At 40.2% G+C, this 22,721-nt stretch overlaps 1 protein-coding gene across 1 annotated transcript in view; it reads right to left on the reverse strand.

Moving 5' to 3' along the window:
- Positions 1-291: 291 nt before the first annotated feature.
- LOC104525963 (sodium channel protein type 5 subunit alpha) overlaps positions 292-22,721 on the reverse strand; it is a gene marked incomplete at its 3' end in the record, with an annotated part of 56,426 nt that continues 33,996 nt past the window's right edge. Inside the window, exons 7-9 of the mRNA XM_010169272.1 lie at positions 15,544-15,607; positions 2,525-2,666; positions 292-489 (exon numbers count right to left, since the gene is read on the reverse strand). Of these exons, the coding sequence (XP_010167574.1) occupies positions 292-489; positions 2,525-2,666; positions 15,544-15,607 (404 nt within the window). The remainder of the gene's footprint in view (positions 490-2,524; positions 2,667-15,543; positions 15,608-22,721) is intronic.

A 22,721-nucleotide genomic window follows, 5' to 3' on the forward strand; every position in this document is an offset into this window, starting at 1 on the left:
AGTCCTTATCCTCAGGGCTGCTCTCAATCCAATGTATCTCAATGTAGTACAGTTAAACAAATACAGCTCTGTGTATGGAAAACCTAAGTGGCCCCAGATCTAACATGAAGGGACATCTTTTGTCTTTTAGAGAGGCTTGTAATTACTCTGTCCAGGACAATAAACATTAAGCTGCTTTCAAGCAAACCGATACATCGGTTATCACATAAATATAAAATAATGAATATGTGAATTTCAAGGTAGCATTTGTTCAAGTTACTCAAGGCTAATCATGTCATGTAGTTTACTGACCTCCTGCTCCTTTTTTAACATCTCCATGGCTTCCCGAAACTTTCTTTCCTTCTCCTCCGTTTCGGCAATAGTGGCTTGGTTCTGCTCTTCATACGCCATGGCCACAACAGCCAGAATCAAGTTGACCAGATAAAATGAGCCCAGAAAGATGACTAACATAAAAAAAAGCATGTAGATCTTCCCAGCAGATCTGAGAGTCTGTAAGCACAAAGGTAAAATCACGAACACTTGTTTAAAATGTTATTTAAAAGAAAAAAAAGTTGGTTTTTTTTAAACTTAGATTTACAATATAATTGAATTCAGCCTTTATTAACAGCCCAAACAGAACCTCTTTGATGGCAAATGCCAACCACATGCAAGAAAATTATCCTCTCCCTAATAAATTTTTATACCTTAGTCAAAAATTGTGTGCCTTGCAGTAAAAATCATTTCTAAAAGAGGAATGCTTTCCTTCTTTATGAAATATCTCCGCTGGTTCCCTTTAAGAATAGGTAATCTTACAATCAGTTGCAGCGAAAGCTTCCCCCACATAGCTCAATCTATTTTTGCCTGGTGCACAGAAACCTTCCAAGTGGGTTTCATGTTCTATCCCTTCAGGTATCTACAGTCTAGGTCCTTTACAGTCAACGTGGAGAAAAAGGATAATTTTAGGGTGCAACTCATCTGAAAGTTATTTAGACATCTGCCTCACAATAAGAAGAACCAAACCTTGAGTGCTATTGACTGTATTGCCTGGTTCTCAAACAGACTTATAGGAATAACTGGAGTTTACGGTAACCGGCTGAACTTATATTGCAGATATGTCCCATGGTCCATGACTTGATGTTAGTGACAGAAACCTCTGTATGATATTATAAGGTCAAATAATAAATGGGAATGATGTTCACCCTTATTAGCCATGACAGTTTCAGCCTTCCAGAGTTGTACATGCAGCTTTGTGCCAAATAAATGAATATAGTTGTTTAAAGAATCTTCAGTTTAATTGTTCTACATTTTCCTGAAATGAAATTGTATAACTGGGTGCATGTGAGGCTGAAATCTCCAGTACCTTCAAAGCTGTCTACCTCAGTACCTTCAGAGTAGTATCCGTCAGCACTAACTCCCTTGGTTTTCTTACAAGCACGCTCTGGTTTTGCAGTTTTGAGATGCAGAAGTAAATCTTCAGTGACTTCATGGGCAGAGTATGTAATTCAGTACCAAACTATCACACGCAGTTTTTCAGACTTCCCATGCATTTCAGGAAATACATGCTAAAATGAGCATTTACTAGCAGATCACCTTGAACACATAACTGTAAGTTAACTGAAAGTTGTCCATGATGAAAAGTTTGCAGCAGGGAGAACTGAAAGGTACCAAGTAGTCTTGCCATGGGCTGAATTTAAGTTCATTACCATCCCTTGTATAATCAGATATGCCAAGTACACAGGTACTTTTCTGGTCCTTTTTTTTATCTGGGCTCAAAAGATAAGTTAATGTTATACCAGCCACCAAAAAAAAAAAAAAAAAATTAAGTGGTGACATGGTGATCTGTATTAAGTGGTGAACTTTATTCAGATTCAGGTAAAATACCCATTCAAAGTGTCTTTCTCTCAGTATCAATTTTCCCCAAACAGTCAGTCTAATGCATTCTGGTATCATCACTCTTAAGAAATTAATTGTAACAATTGATAGTCCTCTGTCCACAACACACAGAGGGCAGTTTACCTAATAACCAGAAATTCTTTCTTGTCTTTAATTACAGAATCACAGAATCACAGAATCACAGAATGTCAGGATTGGAAGGGACCTCAAAAGATCATCTAGTCCAATCCCCCTGCTGAAGCAGGAACCTAAATGACATCACACAGGAAGGCGTCCAGGCGGGTCTTGAATGTCTCCAGAGAAGGAGACTCCACTACCTCCCTGGGCAGCCTGTTCCAGTGCTCTGTCACCCTTACTGTAAAGAAGTTCTTCCTCAGGTTTAAGCGGAACCTCCTGTGTTCCAGCTTACACCCGTTGCCCCTTGTCCTACCATTGGGCATCATTGAGAAGAGCCTGGCTCCATCCTCATGACATTCGCCCTTAACATATTTGTAAACATTAATTAGGTCACCCCTCAGTCTCCTCTTCTCTAAGCTAAAGAGACCCAGCTCTCTCAGTCTTTCCTCATAAGGGAGATGCTCCACTCCCTTATTGGATATATAACTGTAAGAAGATGGTGTATATTTTTAACAGTAATAAAACAACCTCATACCTGTTGATAAAGACGTTCCCAACAATCTTGAGTCATAAGACGAAACAAAGAGAGAAAGGCCCAGCCAAAAGTATCAAAGCTTGTATAACCATGGTCAGGATTTTCCCCGGCCTTCAGACAGATGTATCCCTCAGGACACGTGCTGCAAAACATGAAAGACAATACATGAAATGCATCATAGAAGGCTTCAGCATAGAGAAATTGATTTCCGAGGGAATATATTGAGTACTCTTGGTTAAGAGCACAGATGCTCAGAAGTAAATTCCTCCACTGGGTAAAAACACAGGAAACAGGTAGAAACTAACTGTACAATATCAAAGATCTTTGCAATCTTATTTTTCCTTTGAACAATTAAACTGGTAAATGTTAACCATAGCTTGAGCTGCAATGACAAATGAGCACCTAGCATTTCAGATATTTGGAATAGACTGGAAATAGGTGCCTAAGTACCTAATATGATTTTTCTTGGCACGTATTCCTAATTAGGAATCATACACATGGTGTCTCCTGTTACAGTTGTGGGTAATACTGTGATGGTGAACCTGCTTTTCTGGTTATGTAGTCTAATACTGGTGGGATGACATCAGCATGTGTCCTCCGAGCACCTTCCTGATTGCTTACTCTGCCTGACCTTGTACTTACCCCCCTGCAAAGACTAAATCTTTAATCTAAGAAACCCAGCCCTTGGTCCATTCACCTTCATCATCTAGGGTCATTATATTTTTTCTGTTTCTGCTGGGAAAATGTTTTCCTTGAGTGTCTTGCAGATTCACATATTAAATGACATGCAGATAGCATGAATTTCACTGTCTCCCATTAAACTTAGAGATTCTTTGTAAGCAATTTTCTAACCAGAAGAGGGAAAGAATGCTCTCTGCTTTACAGTCAGTGGTGGTAAGTATGTAAGTACCAAATTGCATCATCAAGCAAAATACAAGGTGAAAGAGATCCTGGGTCAGTGAGCCTCCCTCTCTCCCAGAAGGGTGTGACATGACTAGCCAAAAGACCCCACACCTCTTGAATATCACAAACCACTTTCCACACATAAGATACACCGCATCAGAAACTGAAGACATAGAGCAATATGCAAAGGCTTACTGCTGTATGTATCATAGGAAGAGAATAAGAGAGCAAAGGATGTTGCCAGTGTCCTGGAGCGCTACAGTATTTGGGAATTTTTTAGGTGGCAACCATCTAACTATCTGGAGAAGCAGATCTCAGCAGAACTTGTGGTAATGCCAGCTGTCTCTGTTCTCCTTGTGCTTCAGACAGAGATGAACCTGGTACGATCTGGTGCAAATTCTAGCTGATACAACTAGGGATGGCTGGAACAAGGAGGACTGTGAAAGCATTTTGTCAGAGATCAGAGATGAGAGAGACCAACTTCCAGGCAGTGTTTTCATAACAGAGCAATACCCTCTGTGCTGGCAGATGGCGAGCTAGATGTTCTGCCTGTCAGATGGAAGAATCAAGGTTTTCTGAAATGCCTTCAGATAGGATGATTATTGTATTATCCGGTCATTTTAGACACTTCACCAGCCATGTAGATTGTGTCCAATGTGTACAGTTTTTAGCTTTTTTATCCCCTCAGCAATAACCCATCAGGTGTTTCAACCACTGCTATTTTTTAACCAAAGCAGAATATTGCCACAAATAGAAACGTATAGCAATAATATAAATATGAAAAATAATTTCTAAAATGCCACTCAAAAAAGAAATTGACTGCTGAGAAAGCAGAGTATTTCTCAGTATGAAAGCCAAGGATTTTATATATATCATTTTTATATTGATGAAAATCAAATCTCTACAGCACAGGATAGCAACCCTATATTGTACATCGAGATGAGAATACATTGCTATAGAATTTGAAACTACACAAATCTATGGTGTCAGCCACCAACATTAGATATTCAAGAACACTTTAAGAAGCTTAATTTAATATCATTAGTCAAGCACAAATTTTTAAGTCTGCTTTGAATGCTGAGAAAATGAGTGCTGAAGCATTGCAAAATGTGTGCATATCCTTGTTTGCAGTAGTCTTCAGAAAAAGCAATAAAAATGAAAAAGAACAGTTAATGTTTAATGAATTAAGTGTAACACACAAGTGAGAATTTAATAAGTGATTCTGTCACCTTAGGTAGAGTCGAGCTAGTTTATATCAATTGAAAATTTAGACAATAGTAACTGTATCTCACAAAGAAAGAGAGAGAGATATGCTTCTAATGTTTTTCCCTGCCAGCCTAGAAATGCCTCCTTCTAGATCTTTCCTACTTTGACTACCTATTGTTTCCTAGTAAGAGCCACATTTGAATAAAAATTGCAGTAACATTACTGAGTTAGAAGAGAACAAAATGCAGAAATCTCAGCTTTTTTTTTTTCCTTAAAATATGCAGATGCACATTGAATCTCTCCTGTATATCCATGTTCTCTTTTGAGGCAGCCTTTTATTAAATCTCCTCTCTCCCAAAGGCAGCAGTTGCTATCACTCTCTGCCACAGAGACATGAGATTTCTGCCTCTGATCTGCTTCTGCAGACAGCCCTCAGTGCCCATGATGTGCTGTTGACACTGTTCAAGAGCTCTGAGAAATGGATGTTCTGGGTTCCCAAGAAGGAAACCCCTTCTGGTCACTTGTGCTAAGACATTGTGTCCAGACAGGACATTAAAATTTTTGTAAGTCTCATTCCTTTTGCCATAAGAAAAAGACTGCACTTACACACTGTGCTTGGTTGGAAACTAAGTGATCGTGTCAAGAGGAGGACAGCCTGTCCTTAGTCTTCCACAAAAGACCGGTCCCAAGTGGTTCCATTGAGCTGGTCTGATCACTTGCATTTTAACGTTATTACTAATGGATAAAACACCTGCATAGAGCTTTTAGAAACTTGATGGTGATCATTTTAATGGTGAACTTAAGCCTAGGCAGGGTAGTCAGTTGGAAAATGGGTTTTATGTAGAATAAGTTGCTTAAAATCTTTGGTAAAATGGACGTTTCATCATTAATTTCAATATGACAGAGAAAGACTTTCCTCTTAATCTCTTCATTATTACAAACAAGAGAGTCTGAAAGAAAGGACATATTAGGAGCTGCATTGAGATGTATTTTCACAGGAAACCTTCAGCACCACAAGACTAGAGACTACAAAGTCACTCAGGTTGACTGCCAGTGCTGCTTTCTGAGGAAACTCTGTTTTAATGCAGAAGAAAATCAGAGCAACTGCTCAAAGCACTTTACCACAACTGCTTGGAAAGCCCTAGGACATGGAGATGCAACTCGTCTGACTGTGAAAGTGAGCAATGGTACCTCTAACTAGTATTTTCTGTTTATAATACAGTTAGTATTTTTTCATGTTTCATTTCATCTTTATGTGTCTCTAAAACCTTTCCCACTCAGCAATAGATTTCTAGTGTGAAAAGATCTGTCTGAATCCACAGTGAGTACAAAGTTCTCTAATATTATGTTCAGGTGTAAGAGCATTAAAAAGAGGTGTCTTCAGCACAAAAAGCATCAACTTTAGCTCAAAAATGCTATTAATGTTAGCTCACATCCTTCTGACAGAGACTAAGCACTTGAGACAAAATATCCTACTTTTCAACTCCTTGTTCATGCTCACCTCTTTTGTAGCCGACAGAAGCGATAACCCATGGAGTGTGGGAACGCCTTAAAAACACTGTGGGAACACCTTAAAAACACTGAGAGGAAAACAAAAGGTTGTTTCCCAGAAAAACGCTCTACAGAAATTTAGGTGTAAGACACTCATATGAGAATATTATTCTGCAACTGACACCATTTCCTCTGAGGATTTTTTTTAAGGAGTCTCAAGATTTTGCTGAAGTCTCTTCGATGCATAATATTAAGCCTTCCCCTTCATATTTTTTAGCAAACTCTTCAGCTTCTGTTGCCTCGGGGGAAGCATTTCACAGGATTGCACTCTCCTCTGATGCACAGGGATGGGCAACAACAACAAACTACATAAATATAACATCCTCCACAGGAGCCTCACAGGATGCTGTTCAATTGATCACAATAAAATTAGTGTCATTGATTCAGAAAAGTTAAAAGCATCAGTCTACCTACCTATCCATCAGGCTGTAATCACGATTGTAAGCTGGCATTGGTACAGGAAATTAAAGAACATAAGAAACATCTTTGTTTTAAATAACACAGATGGGCAATGCCAGAGAGTTGTAGCTGAAGGGCGTAATTACAAAATGCTCTGGCTCAAGAGTTTAATCTAGGCAAGCCAAGTAACCTGCTGATCCAGACTGCAGCGGCCAATAGGGTTGTGCAATAAAAGAAGATTTGTAGAAAAACCATGTGCTGGATTGTAACATTCAGACCCTGAAAATACAGGGAGGGTTGTCCATGTGTTACCAGGAGTTAGCAGCAAACAGCTGCTAATGTCAGCTACGACATCTGTAAGGTTAAGGCTGCACTTTTATTTGGCTTAGGTTGCAAAGGCACACTACAGCTTGCTACCTCAAATTGCTTATAAAAGAAGGAGCAATGGGAGGTAAAGTGTGCACCACAGACACATCAAAAATTATAAACCAAAAACATATTGTGGCAAGGGCCCCTTAGTTCTCCTGCTTAAGGTCACAGCTTAAGCCCAAGAATGCAGAAATCAAACTGAACTGTTTATAACTGACATCTTTGGTACATGGCTAATTCCAGAGGAATGGAAACTGCCATGGTGAGCACAGTAGAGTTTCAAAGCCTGGCAGCAAGAGCTGGAAGAATAAATGGTGCCCATGGCATCCAAGGCTTGTTATGTGCACAGCAGAGTCCTCCTTGACCTGCCTCTTTGTGCTAAAGTCCTCAGGCCACAAAGGAGAGGTTTAGATCTCCATTATATCACAGGCCTGAGTGCTTTTCTCTTCACTTTTCATGTTTTCTCACTTCTCTTGGCTTTGAGGGAAGAGACCAGCAGCCAAACAAGGAGTGGATACTGTGCAGTGGTTGAGGGGGAACAAATAAAGATCCCTAGGCTGACATTTGCTCCTACCTGACAAGGTGAAACTACTCATTGTGAAACAGGGCACTATTTTAAAAAATGGATGTTGTAAGGGCAACTGGACATGTAGGAGAAAAGGCTGAAAGGAAGCAGAACCCAAGCCAAAGCCAGGTGTTGCCATCAGTGGGTGCTCAGTCTGCCTGAAAGTCACAGGTCACTCTCCTTCCCCTGATCATTCTTGTTTTATTAAAGATTAATTATGGTTATAGGGTCTAACTTGCAATTCTCCATTAATTATCATCCAAGAGTCAACACCTAACTCACAGAGACATGCTTCATATTGGATAGGTCCGACTAGGAGCCCTTAGCAGCTCTGACTCGAGGCATCTGAAAGGGTCAGAGAGAATTCAAAGGGCAGTTTTTAAAGCAAGGAGTGGCAATGGTCTGAAAGGAACTAACAAAACCAACCAAATGCCACAGAAAAAAGAAAAAAGAAAAAAGAAAAAAGAAAAAAGAAAAAAGAAAAAAGAAAAAAGAAAAAAGAAAAAAGAAAAAAGAAAAAAGAAAAAAGAAAAAAGAAAAAAGAAAAAAGAAAAAAGAAAAAAGAAAAAAGAAAAAAGAAAAAAGAAAAAAGAAAAAAGAAAAAAGAAAAAAGAAAAAAGAAAAAAGAAAAAAGAAAGAGCTCAGAATAAAGAGCAACCTCAACCAGGAGATGCCCATAAGCGGGCTTGCTCACAGGCCCAGAGCACCCACTGACCAGGGTATGCCATAGACTTGCATCCACAAAAAAAGTTTCAGACTCTCCCACTGGCTACTTGTTCAGGCAGATGGAAAACCACTGGTTTTCGGCCTCTCCAAGCACTCATGCAGGCAGCAAGAGGAAGAACTCCCTCCTCCTTCTGCTGCAAGGTGGCTTTTTTAGACTTCATGCTGCAGCAAGGTAAGCAAACTCTCATTTCTTCTCACTCAATCCAGTGGCCAGACACCAGATCTTCTGTCTGATCCATCAAACAAAATGTAGGGCAAAAATTTATAATCATAAATATAATGATAGATTACTACTTAATGAAGACTGCAGCCCATAGTCAGTCTGTTTCTCTCATGTGGCTGATGAGCTTATTACAGCTTTGACTAAGAGGTAATATTACTCATCCTTAAGAATTGAGTGGATTTGGATTTAATCCCTATTGCTACTGTTTAACCAGAGACATGATCTTCCAAATACACAACTGATCCCTAGGAGAGGTTACTGGTATTGTTGCCCCTAAGCCTGTATAATGCATAAAGTTATGCCCATGGCCCCTGAAACATCTTTCAGATGATATACTTGCTTTATGGTTCCTCCCATACTCAAGTAAGAGGCTTCCTCACCACGAGCAAACCATCTTCATTTTTGTGTCACTGTAACCAGTACAGAGTAGATGGAAAAGTTTATGTGATTTACATCAGAATCTAGTTAAATTAATTTAAGGTACACTGAAGGTTGGTAATAAGTTTGTTAATATTGCTTACTAATCCGGGGTGTAATTAGATTAATAGCTCTGGTAATTTAAACAGCACACTTCATTCTTTCCAAAATATCCTCACTTTGGTGATGTTGGAAGAAGTCACATTTGGGATCCATATCTCCTTCCTCACTCCATCAGCCTTTCTAGCCTTTCCCACTCATCAGCAAGCTGTATCCCTTCAAACTGAATTTGGCAAGTGTTATGAACACACCAGTCCCACTAGGCACATGCCAAAACTCCCCAGGAGCCCATTCCCTGTGATGGACCCATTCAAGCCAGTTAAACACATGCTGCCAGACCACGACCTGCCTGACAAAGTTGGCTAGTCCAGAGATCAGCTGCAACTGGTTGTTTCTCCTTACCTTGCCCATTCCTGTCACTTCCCAGAAGTATGTATATGCAACTAACACACCTGAGCACCACCTTCACCCCAACTCATCCATGGACTTGCATCTCTGAAATGGAAACTCTCCAAGGCAAGGTGGCCCTTCTCACCTTACTTGTCCAAAATAGAACACAACATGGCCTGAATCTGAGGCCTTCTTATATTAAGACAACAAGAAATAATAATAATAACAACAATAATAATAATAGGAATACAGAATTAAGTTTAGGCAACTCAGAGCTTCAGTGGTCCCAATTGCCAGTAGCAGAAAAAAAGAACTGACTGGGTGCTTCATTCTCTGCTCCAGTTCCTCAATTTCCAGCAAAGCTGGAGTTGTGTTACCAGGCACATTTGCTTGTAGTCAGGGGACTAAGAGCTGTAGGAGAGCATGCTGTTTGACATGTTATTCTGGAGGACATATACATCATTCCAGGTTCTGCAGTTCTGGGTTGTGCAAAGTAGTGTTGGTGGAAACATCTGATAGCAGCACTGCTTCTCAGTGCATGTTTCTTCTCTACTCTTGAGGGGTTTGGTAAGGCTTTGCAAGAGGCTTTAAATCACTGTGTGAAGGATGCATAAAGGCAAAGGAATGTTACTATAGCTTAGATAGATCAAAGTGCTGCATCGCTGTACATGCTGTAATGAGTACACTGACAGTATGGTGGTGTGGAGAACCTATCATAAAAATGTTGCTTTCAGTACTCATGGTGACTATGAAAATAGTCATCTGATGCAATTTTATGTGTTAGTATTAATTACCTTAGTAAAATGCCACAATGCAAAAGGAAACAAAGTTATTTCCTGATGATACTTTAGAAAGTCACTTGGATTGTTCACCCTGGAGAAGAGGAATGAGAGGAGATCTCATTGTGGTCTAGAACTTCCTCACAAGGGGAAGAGGAGGGGCAGGCACTGATCTCTTCTCTCTGGCCACCAACACCAGGAGCAGAGGAAATGGCAGGATGACGTGCCAGGGGAGGGCGAGGTTGGCCATGAGGAAAAGGTTCTTCAGGCAGAGGGTGGTGGAGCACTGGAACAGGTTCCCAGGGAGGTGCTCATGGCATCAAGCCTGACAATATTCAAGAAGCATATGGCCAAGGCCCTCAGACACATGGTCTGAATCTTGGGATTGTCCTGTGCAGGGACAGGAGTTGGACTTGATGATCCTTGTGAGTCCCTTCCAACTCACAACATTCTCTGATTCTATAAAAGTTAGGACTCACTCAAAAACTTTGAGAAGTGTTACACCACACAGTCCTTCCTTCATCCCTTATGTTCAATGAGCTGAGTGACATCAGAATTTACCAAACCTTATAGAATCTTGCCCCACGCTGTACATTATTTTAATGTACCCTGTTAAGAAAAATCAAGGTCATAGTGATGATAAAGGTAGCTAAAGTTTCTATAGCAACAGTTGCTAGGATGCAGTTGCCAAAGGTGATTTCTTGTTGCATCCTGAAGTAGCTTTACTGGCTGCTTTCCCTTCCTGTTCACTAGCCTTTTTGGTAATATCAGTACAGACACAATGCAAATGTGTTTTCATTGTCAGTAGAATCTTGTACACTATTCCTGCCCATGAGCTGAATATACAGGACATACCATGTGAAAGGGAAAAAAACCTAAGTAGTCTGACCTTGAGTTCTGAAGGGGACACAACTGATTTAAGACTAGCACACTTTTCTGGAAAGCCAGTTCCCTGTTGTACTTGCAAGTGAAAAAGTGAAAAGAGCAAAGATAAGTTTCTCTTTTTTCCTGCTTGTTTACTGTGTACACTGATAGCATCTTGTCCCTTTCTCCTTCTCCTAATGGACAAATTTCCTTGCTGTTTCTATTGCTCTTCCAAACCTTCAGGCAGAAGAAGAAAAAACAGCAGTCTCTGCACAGCAGAAAAATGTCCCTGTGAAATTACAACAGGTTAAACGTGGAAATACTTTAGAGCTGAAATCTTCCTTTTTTTGTGGACAGATAATTCCAGGTTGCTTCAGCCCCTGGAAGTCTTTACTTTGTGGGGAAGCATGAGACTTTGCAGTATTGGTCATCTCACCAAAATGAATGGTTAATAGTCACGGGGAAGGAACAAGCTGTAATTGCAGGGTCAGCATGAAGCAGGTTGGTGCAGCATGACATGAAACAGTTCCTGCAGCCCACTCGCTGGGAGATTTGGTCTGAAGTTTGCAGCAGGGTGATGCCTGGTATAGGTACTGCTGATGTGCTCTAGCAGGATGTCTTGTTGGATCTGAAGGTGGGGTCTTGTTGGAGCTGAAGATGGGGTCTTCTTGGATCTTCTCCTGAGACCAGTGCCTTTGGGGGCTCCCTCACTTCTTGCATGGTGTTGGCCATGTCCCATTGTCTGGGCTCAGGCACCGAGTTTCCAGGGTTTGTCCTTGCTGTAGGTCCTTGAGCACACCCTAAAGCACTGTGTCCAGCTACATGCCTTCCCTTTGGCACCGTCACCGTAAATACTCATATGTGGATATGAGGTAATTTTGCCTTTCATACAGTAGGGTAGATGCCTTCAAAAGGCCCGTGATGCCTGATTATAGGCAGTGTATGGTGCTGCTTGTTGTCCCCTGCAAGTTCTGTAGCCCTTGCAAAACATAGTCCACTTAATGCTAAGACTGGATTTCACAAAGTCTAGAGCAACTTTTAGCTTCTGCTCCTAGCTAAGATCTTCCAAATATTTGCTCATTGTACCGGATCTTTACTAGACCCTCCTCTGGGCTAAAACAAGGTGTTCAAAATTGGATAAGCTACTACACTGGGAATTAAATTGAAAAGAAAATTTATAGAATTTGTAATCCCTTTGAAAAAATCAGACTATCTGATCTTTCTCCATTTATTTTAAACAAATCAAATAAAAGAAGCCCAAATTGGAAAGAGAACCAACTTGGATAAATCCCAGTGCAGCCACATCCAGAAGAACAACTAAATTTAACCCTGAAATACATCTAGAAACAAGAATAATTCTGCAAATACACTACTTTTTTGTTGTTGCTGTTAAAAGAGCCTTGCTGTTAGCACTGCTTCCAGTGCCTGACCAATATGTGGCACAAATCTCAGAGCAAAGGATTTTTCCATTAACGTAGTGCTCTGAATGTGCTTGTTGTGAAACACTGAGCACACGTCACTAGCGTTCACTTCAAGCCAAAGAACATCTTTGATCACAATCATTTGATTTTCTCTCTACTCTAAACATTACTTCTTGTTTCCATTGGACTCTTTGTTCCTTGTAAATACAGAGCAAATTCTTGCAGTACATCAAGGAGGAAAATGCAATTGGATAAAGAAAATGAAAAACAACACAAAAGTTCTATTTGATTAAATGAAGAAAAAGTAAATTTCAGGTATTCTGAAGAATGTTTCTGAGGCATCACATGGGAAACCCCACAGACAGGTTACTCCTTACGCAACCAAGAAATACGCCATCTCCCCAACATCTCTACTATGTCTCTGCAGTGATTTTTAAAGTAGTTTCCTGAGGTTGAAAGAAATATTTTCTCTGCCGTCTGCCAGGTAAAGTACTACAGACATGTTTGCTGCTGCTGCTGCCTGACATACATCTATTCAAATACTTTCTGTACTAGAATCAATATTAGCTAGACCCATTACCTCCTGCTTTATTGGCAGTTTGGGTGCTTGTTCAGAAAACAGTCCCTCCTAGTAATGTAATAAAGCCCCCACCCTTGGAGATGATTAGGTTGTCTGTGATATAGCATCCACTGATGATCATTTCCCTGCTGATTTTGGCCTGCTACTCCAGCTCAGGTTGCATTCTCCATCACTACACAATCTTACATCAGACCATCTGAGTCTCATCACCTAATAATTGCCATAGTAGATTTTTATTTATTTTTCTTTACTCTTCTATAATAACAGCAACGAGCCAAACCTCAGAGTGTCATTAACATGCTTTTAAAAATGCACTAAAATGGTTTTGTCAATTACCTCGAGATTTAATATCCCAGCCACAACACAGATATACCTCACTCTAACAACAAATCCCTCCAGGAATGCACACATGACACTGCCCTTCCCCACATTTCCTTTGAGTCCTCAGTGTACACTAGAAGCTGATAAATTCAAGCTCCAAATTGGGAGCAGAAGCACACTCCAAAAACGCTGTGAATACTCAGACATTACCTTGTCAACTCTCTCTTCTGATTCTCATTCCTGATGCCTTGGTGGGTTCCCAAATTAAGCATCCTTACTTGTCATTAATTGCATTACTAACAAACAGGGGAACTACAATCTGATGCATCCACTCACGCTTAACTCACCTCCTATGATCTTGTGGTGCAATCTGTTCCAAAAGTCCCTACACATTCAGATTTTGTGTTTTACTATTGAACACACCTGCTTATGGCTTTGACCATTGAAGGGTAAGAGTAAGCAAATTCCATAACCTTAAATCCATACAAGCTACTAATACGTACATACTCCATGGATATTTCATTGGTATTTAACTTTCCACAACCTTGGCAATTCCAAAGCAATAGTCCCTAAACTATGCCTCACAAACTATCTATAATATCAACTCTTTTGACATTGCTTATGACCTTAGCAGCTGGACATCACCACAGTTCAGGTCATCAGGGAGAACAATGTTTAATATTTCATGATGTGCAAAATATTTTTGCTGTGCAGAATATTTCTTCCTCAATATTATTGCCTATCAACTAACAAAGGATGAAGTTCATCAGCATAGGTAGGTTGCCAAATCCTGGGATCCCCAGTAAACATCCCAGTAGTCTTGGAGTCCAGCCTGAGCCTGGATAAATGCAATGTATTACAATCAACAAAGCAATTAATTAATGAAATGCTGACATTGTACCTTCCTTGGAACAAAGAGGAACCCATGGCCCTCTGCCCAAGGAGCTTACAAGTCTAAATTAGACTAGCAATACAGATCAGACACACAAGACATGCAGAGGGAAGGTTGACAGTTCTGCCTTCCCTTTGTTTTATGTAAATACAGATATAGACAGTGGAAGCAGAAAGTAAAGCGTCTCTCTCCTGGGCCCCATAGTTTTCTCACCCTCCTGTCCACAAGCAAGTTTTTTATCTTCCCTTCATCTTCCTGGTGTCTCCCTGTGCACACATTCCTCTTTTCACATTAAGTTCGTCCTATTTTTTTTTTTCAGTTTTCCATATTTAGTTCTACCAACTCAAAACATCTCCTTCCAACAGTAGATCATCTCACCTCCTCTCCTCACTTGACCTAGGTTATCCATCTCCCCTGTTCAAATACTCTCACATATTTAGAACAAAAGCTCATCCATCCCATCATTCTAAGGTCTTCTCTTCCTTGTCCTACAACTCTTAACAGCCTAACACGGTTTATAATCTCTGCCCACATAAGATCCTGTCTCTCTCCATCTGAATTCTTCCATTTCCATCAAGATCATGAGAACCTGTCAAATAAAATCACACACTCAAGACAATGCACTTGGACCCCGAGGACTGGATGCATGAGGAACTGTTAGCATCTACAGATGGTAGGGATATGAATAAAGTCCTTTATGCAGAGTAAGTTAGTACACAACAGGAATTATTCTGGATCTCTTCACTGTCTCTACTACAAGAAAATGAAACATGCATAATATATAAACATAAAACGTACAAATGTAGATCACAACTCAAAGGCGAGTACCTTCCAACCTCCAAAGCATGTTATTTTGGGGACTAGCATTTGTTGATTTGTTTATCTTCCTCTGCTAAAAGCCAAGAATTCATCAATTCATCATCAGTTTAAATCCCTCCAGCTTTTCTGTTTCCATTCCTTTCATTTCCTTTAAAATACTCTCCACTCAGCCAAAGTGTTACTTAGTTTTCACTTTTTTTTTTTTTTCTGAGAAATGTAAACCTATTGAAAAGGAGCTGTAAAAAGGCCCCTACAGATTTTAAGACCCGAATAAGTGACACATACAAACTTCTCTTCCCTGCAGTTCAGAAAATTGTATTACTATGCACAGTATTGTCATTATCGTCTCTCCTATTACAACTGACACAAGGAAATTGAAATATCTACTTCATACTGGTGAGAAGCGGACAGAACTGAAGGAAAATATATAAAAAAACAACCCCCCCTCCCCCCAAAAAAAAACCCAAACAAAACCCCCAACAAAACAGTAACAAAACCAGAACAGAAGGGAGGATATATTTTTAAAGCACTTACCCAGCATCAGTGCTATTGCCGCACAGTAACACATCTTCTGTACCATTTTTTCTGAAATAGTTCACTGCAACAGAAATAGACAAATAGCTTTTTAACAAGCACATTCTGGGAATGATAACATTCACAAATATCATCCACCAACCAGTATATTCAATTGGGACAGTAATTGGGAGATTTTGCTTTGTTTTGCTAATTTTAACGTCTATAAACTGTAAAAATAAATGTATTTTTTCAAAGCTCTTTAAACACGTGCTGTTTGTATTCCAAATCTGACCAGTTTAATAAGGTGACAGCAGGGCTACAGGCAATGTTTGTTGGAAACATCATCCAGCCACGTCTCTGGCTGTTGTAACCAAGAACTTTGTTACTGAATTCAGTACAGAATAAGCCAGTGAAACCAAATCATAAGCTTGCCCATAACTTTTAGACTCTACACCAATGAGATACATACTAATTGAAGTTTGTGATAGGAATTCCTGACTCATAGGTTAAAAATGCAACCAGTCATAAGTCATAATGTAATAATACTAACAAAGCAGACCACTTCCCCAATCTGGTGGATTCTGCTCAGCATAGAAAACATACAGTATAAAGCAAAAGAATAAGAAAAAATGTACCCTGTTAAAGATCAAACAAACAAGGAAGTATTCATAAAGACAAATATTTATCAACACAGTCATCTGAAATGGCAATACAGAGAGATAGACACTTCCCGAGGGAGACTCAGAGGAGCAAGCTAAATTTAAGTGCTTTGGTTCATTCCCTGGTTGACTATCAATGAGGCTTAAGGAAATTAGCATCCCCAGGCTAATGAGAGCCTTTGTGTACACACTCCTTCTTCTCTCCCCAGCCAACAAAGTCTAACATTCAGAGAAACAGAACAGGAAGCCAACTTCTTCTTGAAAGGATAAGCAAAATCAGTTTTCAGAGAGAGTGTGAAGAAAAGAAATGTTCTATGGAGTATCTCTAAAACCTGACTGGTGGCATGGGAGAACAGATAAAAGCATTGATCTAGAAACATAATAAATGCAAAACAGAGGACAGCAGTGTGCTTTGCTGCAGCAGAGAGGACATGATCCCCTGTTGACATAGGACATGATGGTGGCAGCCTTGCACAGCATGTGTTTGTAAGCAGAGGGCCCTCTGCAGATAATGCTCAGAAGAGGTTCCCCATTCTAGGCTAACTCCCTGTTGTGAAATGTTTTAAAAATCAAGAGTGACAGCTTATCTCAGCAGGCAATGCAAAGAATGCTCAATGGCTCAAGCCACTGAACAGATGTGCTGTGGCTTTCTCAGTAAGCTGCAAGCAGTGGAAAAGCCCTGCCCTGCTGCATGCCAAGAGGGAATTACTGTCCATGAGTTTGTGGCTATGAGGGCATGTGATGATGTTCACAAGTTATCAGAGCATATATCCAGCTCAGACTGTATGCTTTTTCACTTTGTCTTACATGTGGGCTTTCTATGGAAACACCTCGACTGACAGCAACAACCATGTATTCAATATGTTTAAAGATCTTCTGCATCAAAAGCAGCATGACCAGCAGGTTGAGGGAGGTGGTTCTGCCCCTCTGGTGAGACCCCACCTGGAGTGCCACATTCAGTTTTGGGGTTCTCAGCACAAGAAAGACATGGACCTGCTGGAGTGGGTCCAGAGGAGGCCACAAAAATGATCAGAAGGATGGAACACCTCTCCTGTGAGGACAGGCTGATAGAGTTGGGGCTGTTCAACCTGGAGAAGAGAAGGCTCCAGGGACACTTTGTTGTAGCCTTTCAGTACTTAAAGGGGAGTCTATAAGAAAGATAAGGACAAACATTTTAGCAGAACCTGTAGTGATAGGACAAGAAGTAATGGTTTCAAAGTAAAAGGCTGGAGATTTAGACTAGATATAAGAAGAAATTTTTTACAGTGTGGGGGGTGAAACACTGGAACAAGTTACCCAAAGAGAGGTGGTAGAAGCCCCATCCCTGGAAACATTCAAGGTTAGGTTGGACATGGCTCTGAGCAACCTGATCTAGCTGGAGACGTCCCTGCTCACTGCAGGGCGGTTGGACTAGATGAACTTGAGAGGTTTCTTGAAACCCAAACCATTCTATGATTCCACAAAAATCAGCATAAATAGGGGAAGGATGTTATGCCTTCCATCTTCTTTCCCTCTCCACTTCTGCTGGTGAAAGACTTCTGCTTCTCTCAGGACAGATGATAACTTTTTTGGGATATATAGTGACAGAAACCCATCAGACTGAGGTATGGAGGAAATATGGTGCAATCATGAGATAAGAGATAGATAAAACAACTGCAGAAGTTCTGCAACTTGTTATGAAATGGTCACCACATTAGATATCCTGAACCTGACAAACATGCACTACTCCATGGGAATTGCAACTTTTCATACCGCAAATGCTAAGACCAGGAGGACCACAGATCTGTCACTGTGAGCTGATCACTTTTTTTGATGGATGGTTGAAGCTGTGAAGCACAGTGCTGGTTGAAGACTGAACCAACACCTCATGGTCAACCAAAGCAGAAGATGAGAACAGAGTCAGAGCACAGAAAAAAGGAGGAAAAGGAGACTCTATGTGCAAATAAGAAATTTAAAATCTCAAGAATAGACAAAATTCTGATGTCTGCTGCTGACGTAAATATTTACATTTCTAAAACAAGCAATACAGTAGGTGTCAAAAAGTGCTATGAAACGAGTGGTGAGAAACCAATGTCTAGCTGCTGCTGGGAGATGGAGTCTGTAACTGCACAACAGAGTGTTACAGCTACTAAGCCAAACCTCAGCCTGAGGAAGAGCTGAATTGCTGATTCCCTACTGATAAGAGAATGAAGGATTAGAGTATTACACCCAAGGAGACAAATCGCTGTATTATCAAAATTCACACAACAATCAATTTGTCGCTCAAAGCAAGGCAGTTTGGATTTTGATCAAGCATGACGGGCAATCAGAGGTTTTTAAGAAGCAGGCAGCCATCACTTTTGCTTTTAAAGAACAAACCACCTTGGTATCATATTAACCCATTGCCTCAGCTTTCTATCAGTTAACTCTAACACTGACAAAGAAAATAAAACTCTTTTTTCTTTTACAGTAGGATCTCTGAAACATAGACTGCTCAAACTGATCAACATGACCAGAAAACACAGTGACTTTTTTTTTGTTATCTTGGAAGATTACAATTCGTTTTTGTTTTGTCAGCTTTTTTTCAGTGAAAAAAATCTGCATATCAATGGAAAACAAAATAACAAAATGAAAGTGAAAAACAAAACCAAAAACCACCATAGCAGATTTTTTTTCCAATGTTTAAAGTAAAATTAAGCCAAAACAATAACATTTGTACATGTGCATGTGCGTACATAATCTTTATGCAACATGCCATTCTTTCCAAAGGAAATTATCTTATTTTTTTTCCTACCACCTTTAATAAAATGTTGATGTCACAGTTATGGTGTATACAAAGCCTTTTAGGAACTTTTCTACAGGAATTTCCAGAGTAAGATAACTACTTTGGTCATATTAGAAGAACTTTTTTAAAATGGTCAGAATAACACTGACTTCTCATCAGTTTCTGGTTGGTCACACATTATTTAGTCCATTATTGCCAAATAAAATCAACTTTTTTTTCAATAATAAAAAACATTTCTTGTCAGTACTCAACAGTCAAAAATTCAAGAGAGGTATGTTTTATAATAACCAGATGCTATGTTCTCCAAAACATATGCACATTTGTGCCTAAGTCTTATAAATACATAAGTAAGACCCTGCATCTCCAGTGCTCCTGACATAGTATTACTTGCGTTAGGTTGATTTTGTTGCCATTAAATAGTTGTATGCTGAATCCTTTTGTTGGTGTTGTCTTCTCAGTGCCTGTGTTTTAGAGGCACCGAGTTCAGTAAAACAATCCTTGTAAAGTGAGTACTCACAGGCAGCTTATTATCTTCTAAGAGAGTTTTGTCTGCCTGCAAAGGACAGCAAGATGATGACAAATGCTACAGCCAAAGTGGCTCAAGCACCACTAACAGTAAAGATTCGGCTCAAACCCACATGCCTTGCTATGTACGGGGTATGACAAAGTTCACACTACCATAACCTCACTGAAATTAGTACTCGTGCCAGTTAGGTGCCAAATAGTAGAGGTTTACTTCCATCTACTGTGAATCACATCTTCCTTGGCACTGACAACACACCTGTAGCATCAAAGAGCAAACACTTCTCTAATTAATTCCCTTAATAGTTTTGAGGAAAAGGTTAATAACAAGTATTACTCAGCACAGTTGTTATACATTACATTATTATTTGATAGGGACCACTGATGGTTGTCTTTAGATGTGACATGGGGCCCAGACAGCAAAACACCATGACTGTGGAGTGGGGTAATGATGTCTGCTTTTCCCCATCACCAGCACAGGGAGCTTACACTAAACAAGCCCCAGGAAATAATGTTCACTAATCCAGCTCTCGGTTACAATTACAGCAACCCAGAGTAATTCTATCTCTGCAACATCCACAGAGCTCCTGGCTTTCCAGGGACATCAAGAAGCTGGGTGGCAGCCGTAACCACACTCATCAGTGGTCCCTTAAATCTTAAGTTTGCAACGGCATTAGGAAGATTAAAGTATATCACCCCATTTTCCCTCCTGTAACACCACAAGTTTCTGTGTCTCCTTCAAGTCCATGTTCTGCCTCCTACACTGTTCAAAGCACAGTGTTGCCCCTAATTTTAAAGTTACAGCTGTATGCAAGTAATGAGAAAATACATGAATTCCTCTAGATTATTCTTGCAATGTCTTTCTTCCAAAGTAAACTCCTCAAGCTTCTCATAATTTCTGCTGTTTTATTCTACACTTTTTCATATCTATCAATATCTTTCAGGTTTCTGCATTGCTCTCTTCCACAACAGGCAATTCTAACAGAGAAAACATTCACAATGGCTCCACCTGTCAAGTTTAAAAAAAAAAAAAAAGAAAAGAAAACTTCCTTAAGAAAAAAAAATCTAATTAAAATTATGCTTCAGATTATACTTTCCACATCTACATCACACCACTGAGCAGAAAGCCAGCAGGATACATAGAGCTACAGGGTAGAAGTCCTCCTCATTTCTGTGCAAAGGAAAGGAAAATTTTCCAGTTCAGACAAACAAAAAAGGTTAGAGTCAGCTTAGAAAACATGATTTCTGAGTCCACCTTCTGTTCCTCCTTCGAAGACCCAACTGAAATGATATTTTAACTCATCTTATAACAATTCAGTTCCAATTTGAAAAAAACCCTCACTATATATTATCACACTTCCATAAAGAGCAGCATTCAAATATCATTAGTCACTGCCCAGATTCGAGTCCTCTGGCTGACTTTCTAACAAAAACTTCAGAGAGGTGTCTGTTATCTCAGACTATTTATTGCAGCCACACAAGCGTTTGCTGGTTAGAGACTTTCTCCCTGTGCTATGGCCAGCACAGAACACTAATGGCCACCAAACATCCTGATTCCAAATTTAAAATGCAATTCAGAAAGCCCCATCACCTTACAGTTGTGATACGTGACACAGAAACAAAATAGATAACACCCCCTCCTCGCCCTTTCGCCCACCGGCACAAACACACTGTACCTCCCGGTAATACATAATAATTAAAATGGATCCTTGCTGCACTTGCTGTATACACACTGTGTCACACACGGTGAAGTCTCTAATAAATGAAATTGAGTCTGAAGATGAAAAACATGCCTCACAAAAGAGATGGAACAGGCTGTATTAAGGGTATTATTAGGGAAGAATGCTTGGGAATAAATGGCATTGCCAGTTAGTTCTTCCCTGCTAAAAGGGGTTGCAAATAATTATAATAATCAGTTATCCTCCTGTTGCTCACCCCATGAGAGGGGATCTGGCTGTCCTCTGCTCTCCCCTGGGTTTCACAGGCTCTCCTCTCCCTTCTTGCTTTCCATCCTTCCCTCCCTTTTCCCCTGGGCCAGCTCTCTCCCATCACTTTACCCCGTAACTCTCCGGAAGGATAAAACTTCAGTTAAAAAAGGAACAGGAGAAGTTAATTGTGAGGATATTGGGATGGGTATTGGGATAGAGCCCAAGCAGTCAACTTTTTTTTTGAGGATCTTATATACAGTGTTGGCTAATATGTGACCTCAGGGTTACTACAGCCCTGAATTCTGGGCATGAGTTATCCTGCAGGAGACATAAAGGGGCTAAGAAGAGGTTGTAGAAAACCATACAACAAGGTTCTAGGAGGAAAGTGGTCTCCTTAAGCTCAAGTGTCTCTGGAAGGCCCCTATCAGTGTTTCTCCCCATGCTTGACTCAAGCCAAAGAAACTATTTCCTAACCAGGACTCAGCAGTCTACATAGCACAGCAAAGAACATGTCCAGTTTTGATAGTACAGCTTTTTCCCTCTTTGAGAAAAAGCCATCAAAAATACCAATCAAGCTCTCTGCTAGGTAGCTCCTTTGCACTAGGAAGAAGCTCTGAAAGCCTCAAAGATCCACAGTACCTGCTTTGTGCTGCCTGTATGGTCTGAGGGAAGGAAAAGCACGTCAGGAGGGAAGGAAAAGCACATCAGGAACATTTGGAGCTTTGGACCAGAGGGGAATGGAGAATTTAGATGCTGTCAGATTGCCTTGGGGACCATGCCAAGTCCATGAGCACCCCGAGAAAGACAAGACAGGAGACAATGACTAGCAATAAATACACATGCTGGCTTTTAAACATCTTCAGATAACCTCCTTCCATGTCTCTGTGTCTGACCAGTCACGCAGACCCAGGCTCTTAGGGCTGTAGGCTGCATAGCATGTAACTAAAAGCATATTTAGTACCACTTGTTTAGGCATACGCTTCAAATGAATAGGCAGCAAAATGCCAAAGTGTGCTCTCTGAAAGTTTTGTAGAGGTTTTTGTGTTTTGGTGTTTTGGGTTTTTTTTATATGTTTCACACAAAGGAATCAAAATCAAAAGCTGCTTACAAGAGTCGAATGCATTTGTGATTAGAGACAGATGCCAGAAAAACACAAGAAAATACTCCTGCTTGTACTGTGATAAAGAAAACAAATGAATTGGATCAAAAACTGACTAACAGACAGAAGACAAAGGTCAAGATGAAAAGTCAATGTGCAGTCTCTCTGAAGGCTTACAGGGGGCTGTATCTGCACCACTTTATTACATTTATAAGTACAAGGGA

Source organism: Antrostomus carolinensis, unplaced genomic scaffold, assembly GCF_000700745.2.
Source record: "Antrostomus carolinensis isolate BGI_N321 unplaced genomic scaffold, ASM70074v2 scaffold1706, whole genome shotgun sequence".
NCBI classification, from domain to species: Eukaryota; Metazoa; Chordata; class Aves; order Caprimulgiformes; family Caprimulgidae; genus Antrostomus; species Antrostomus carolinensis.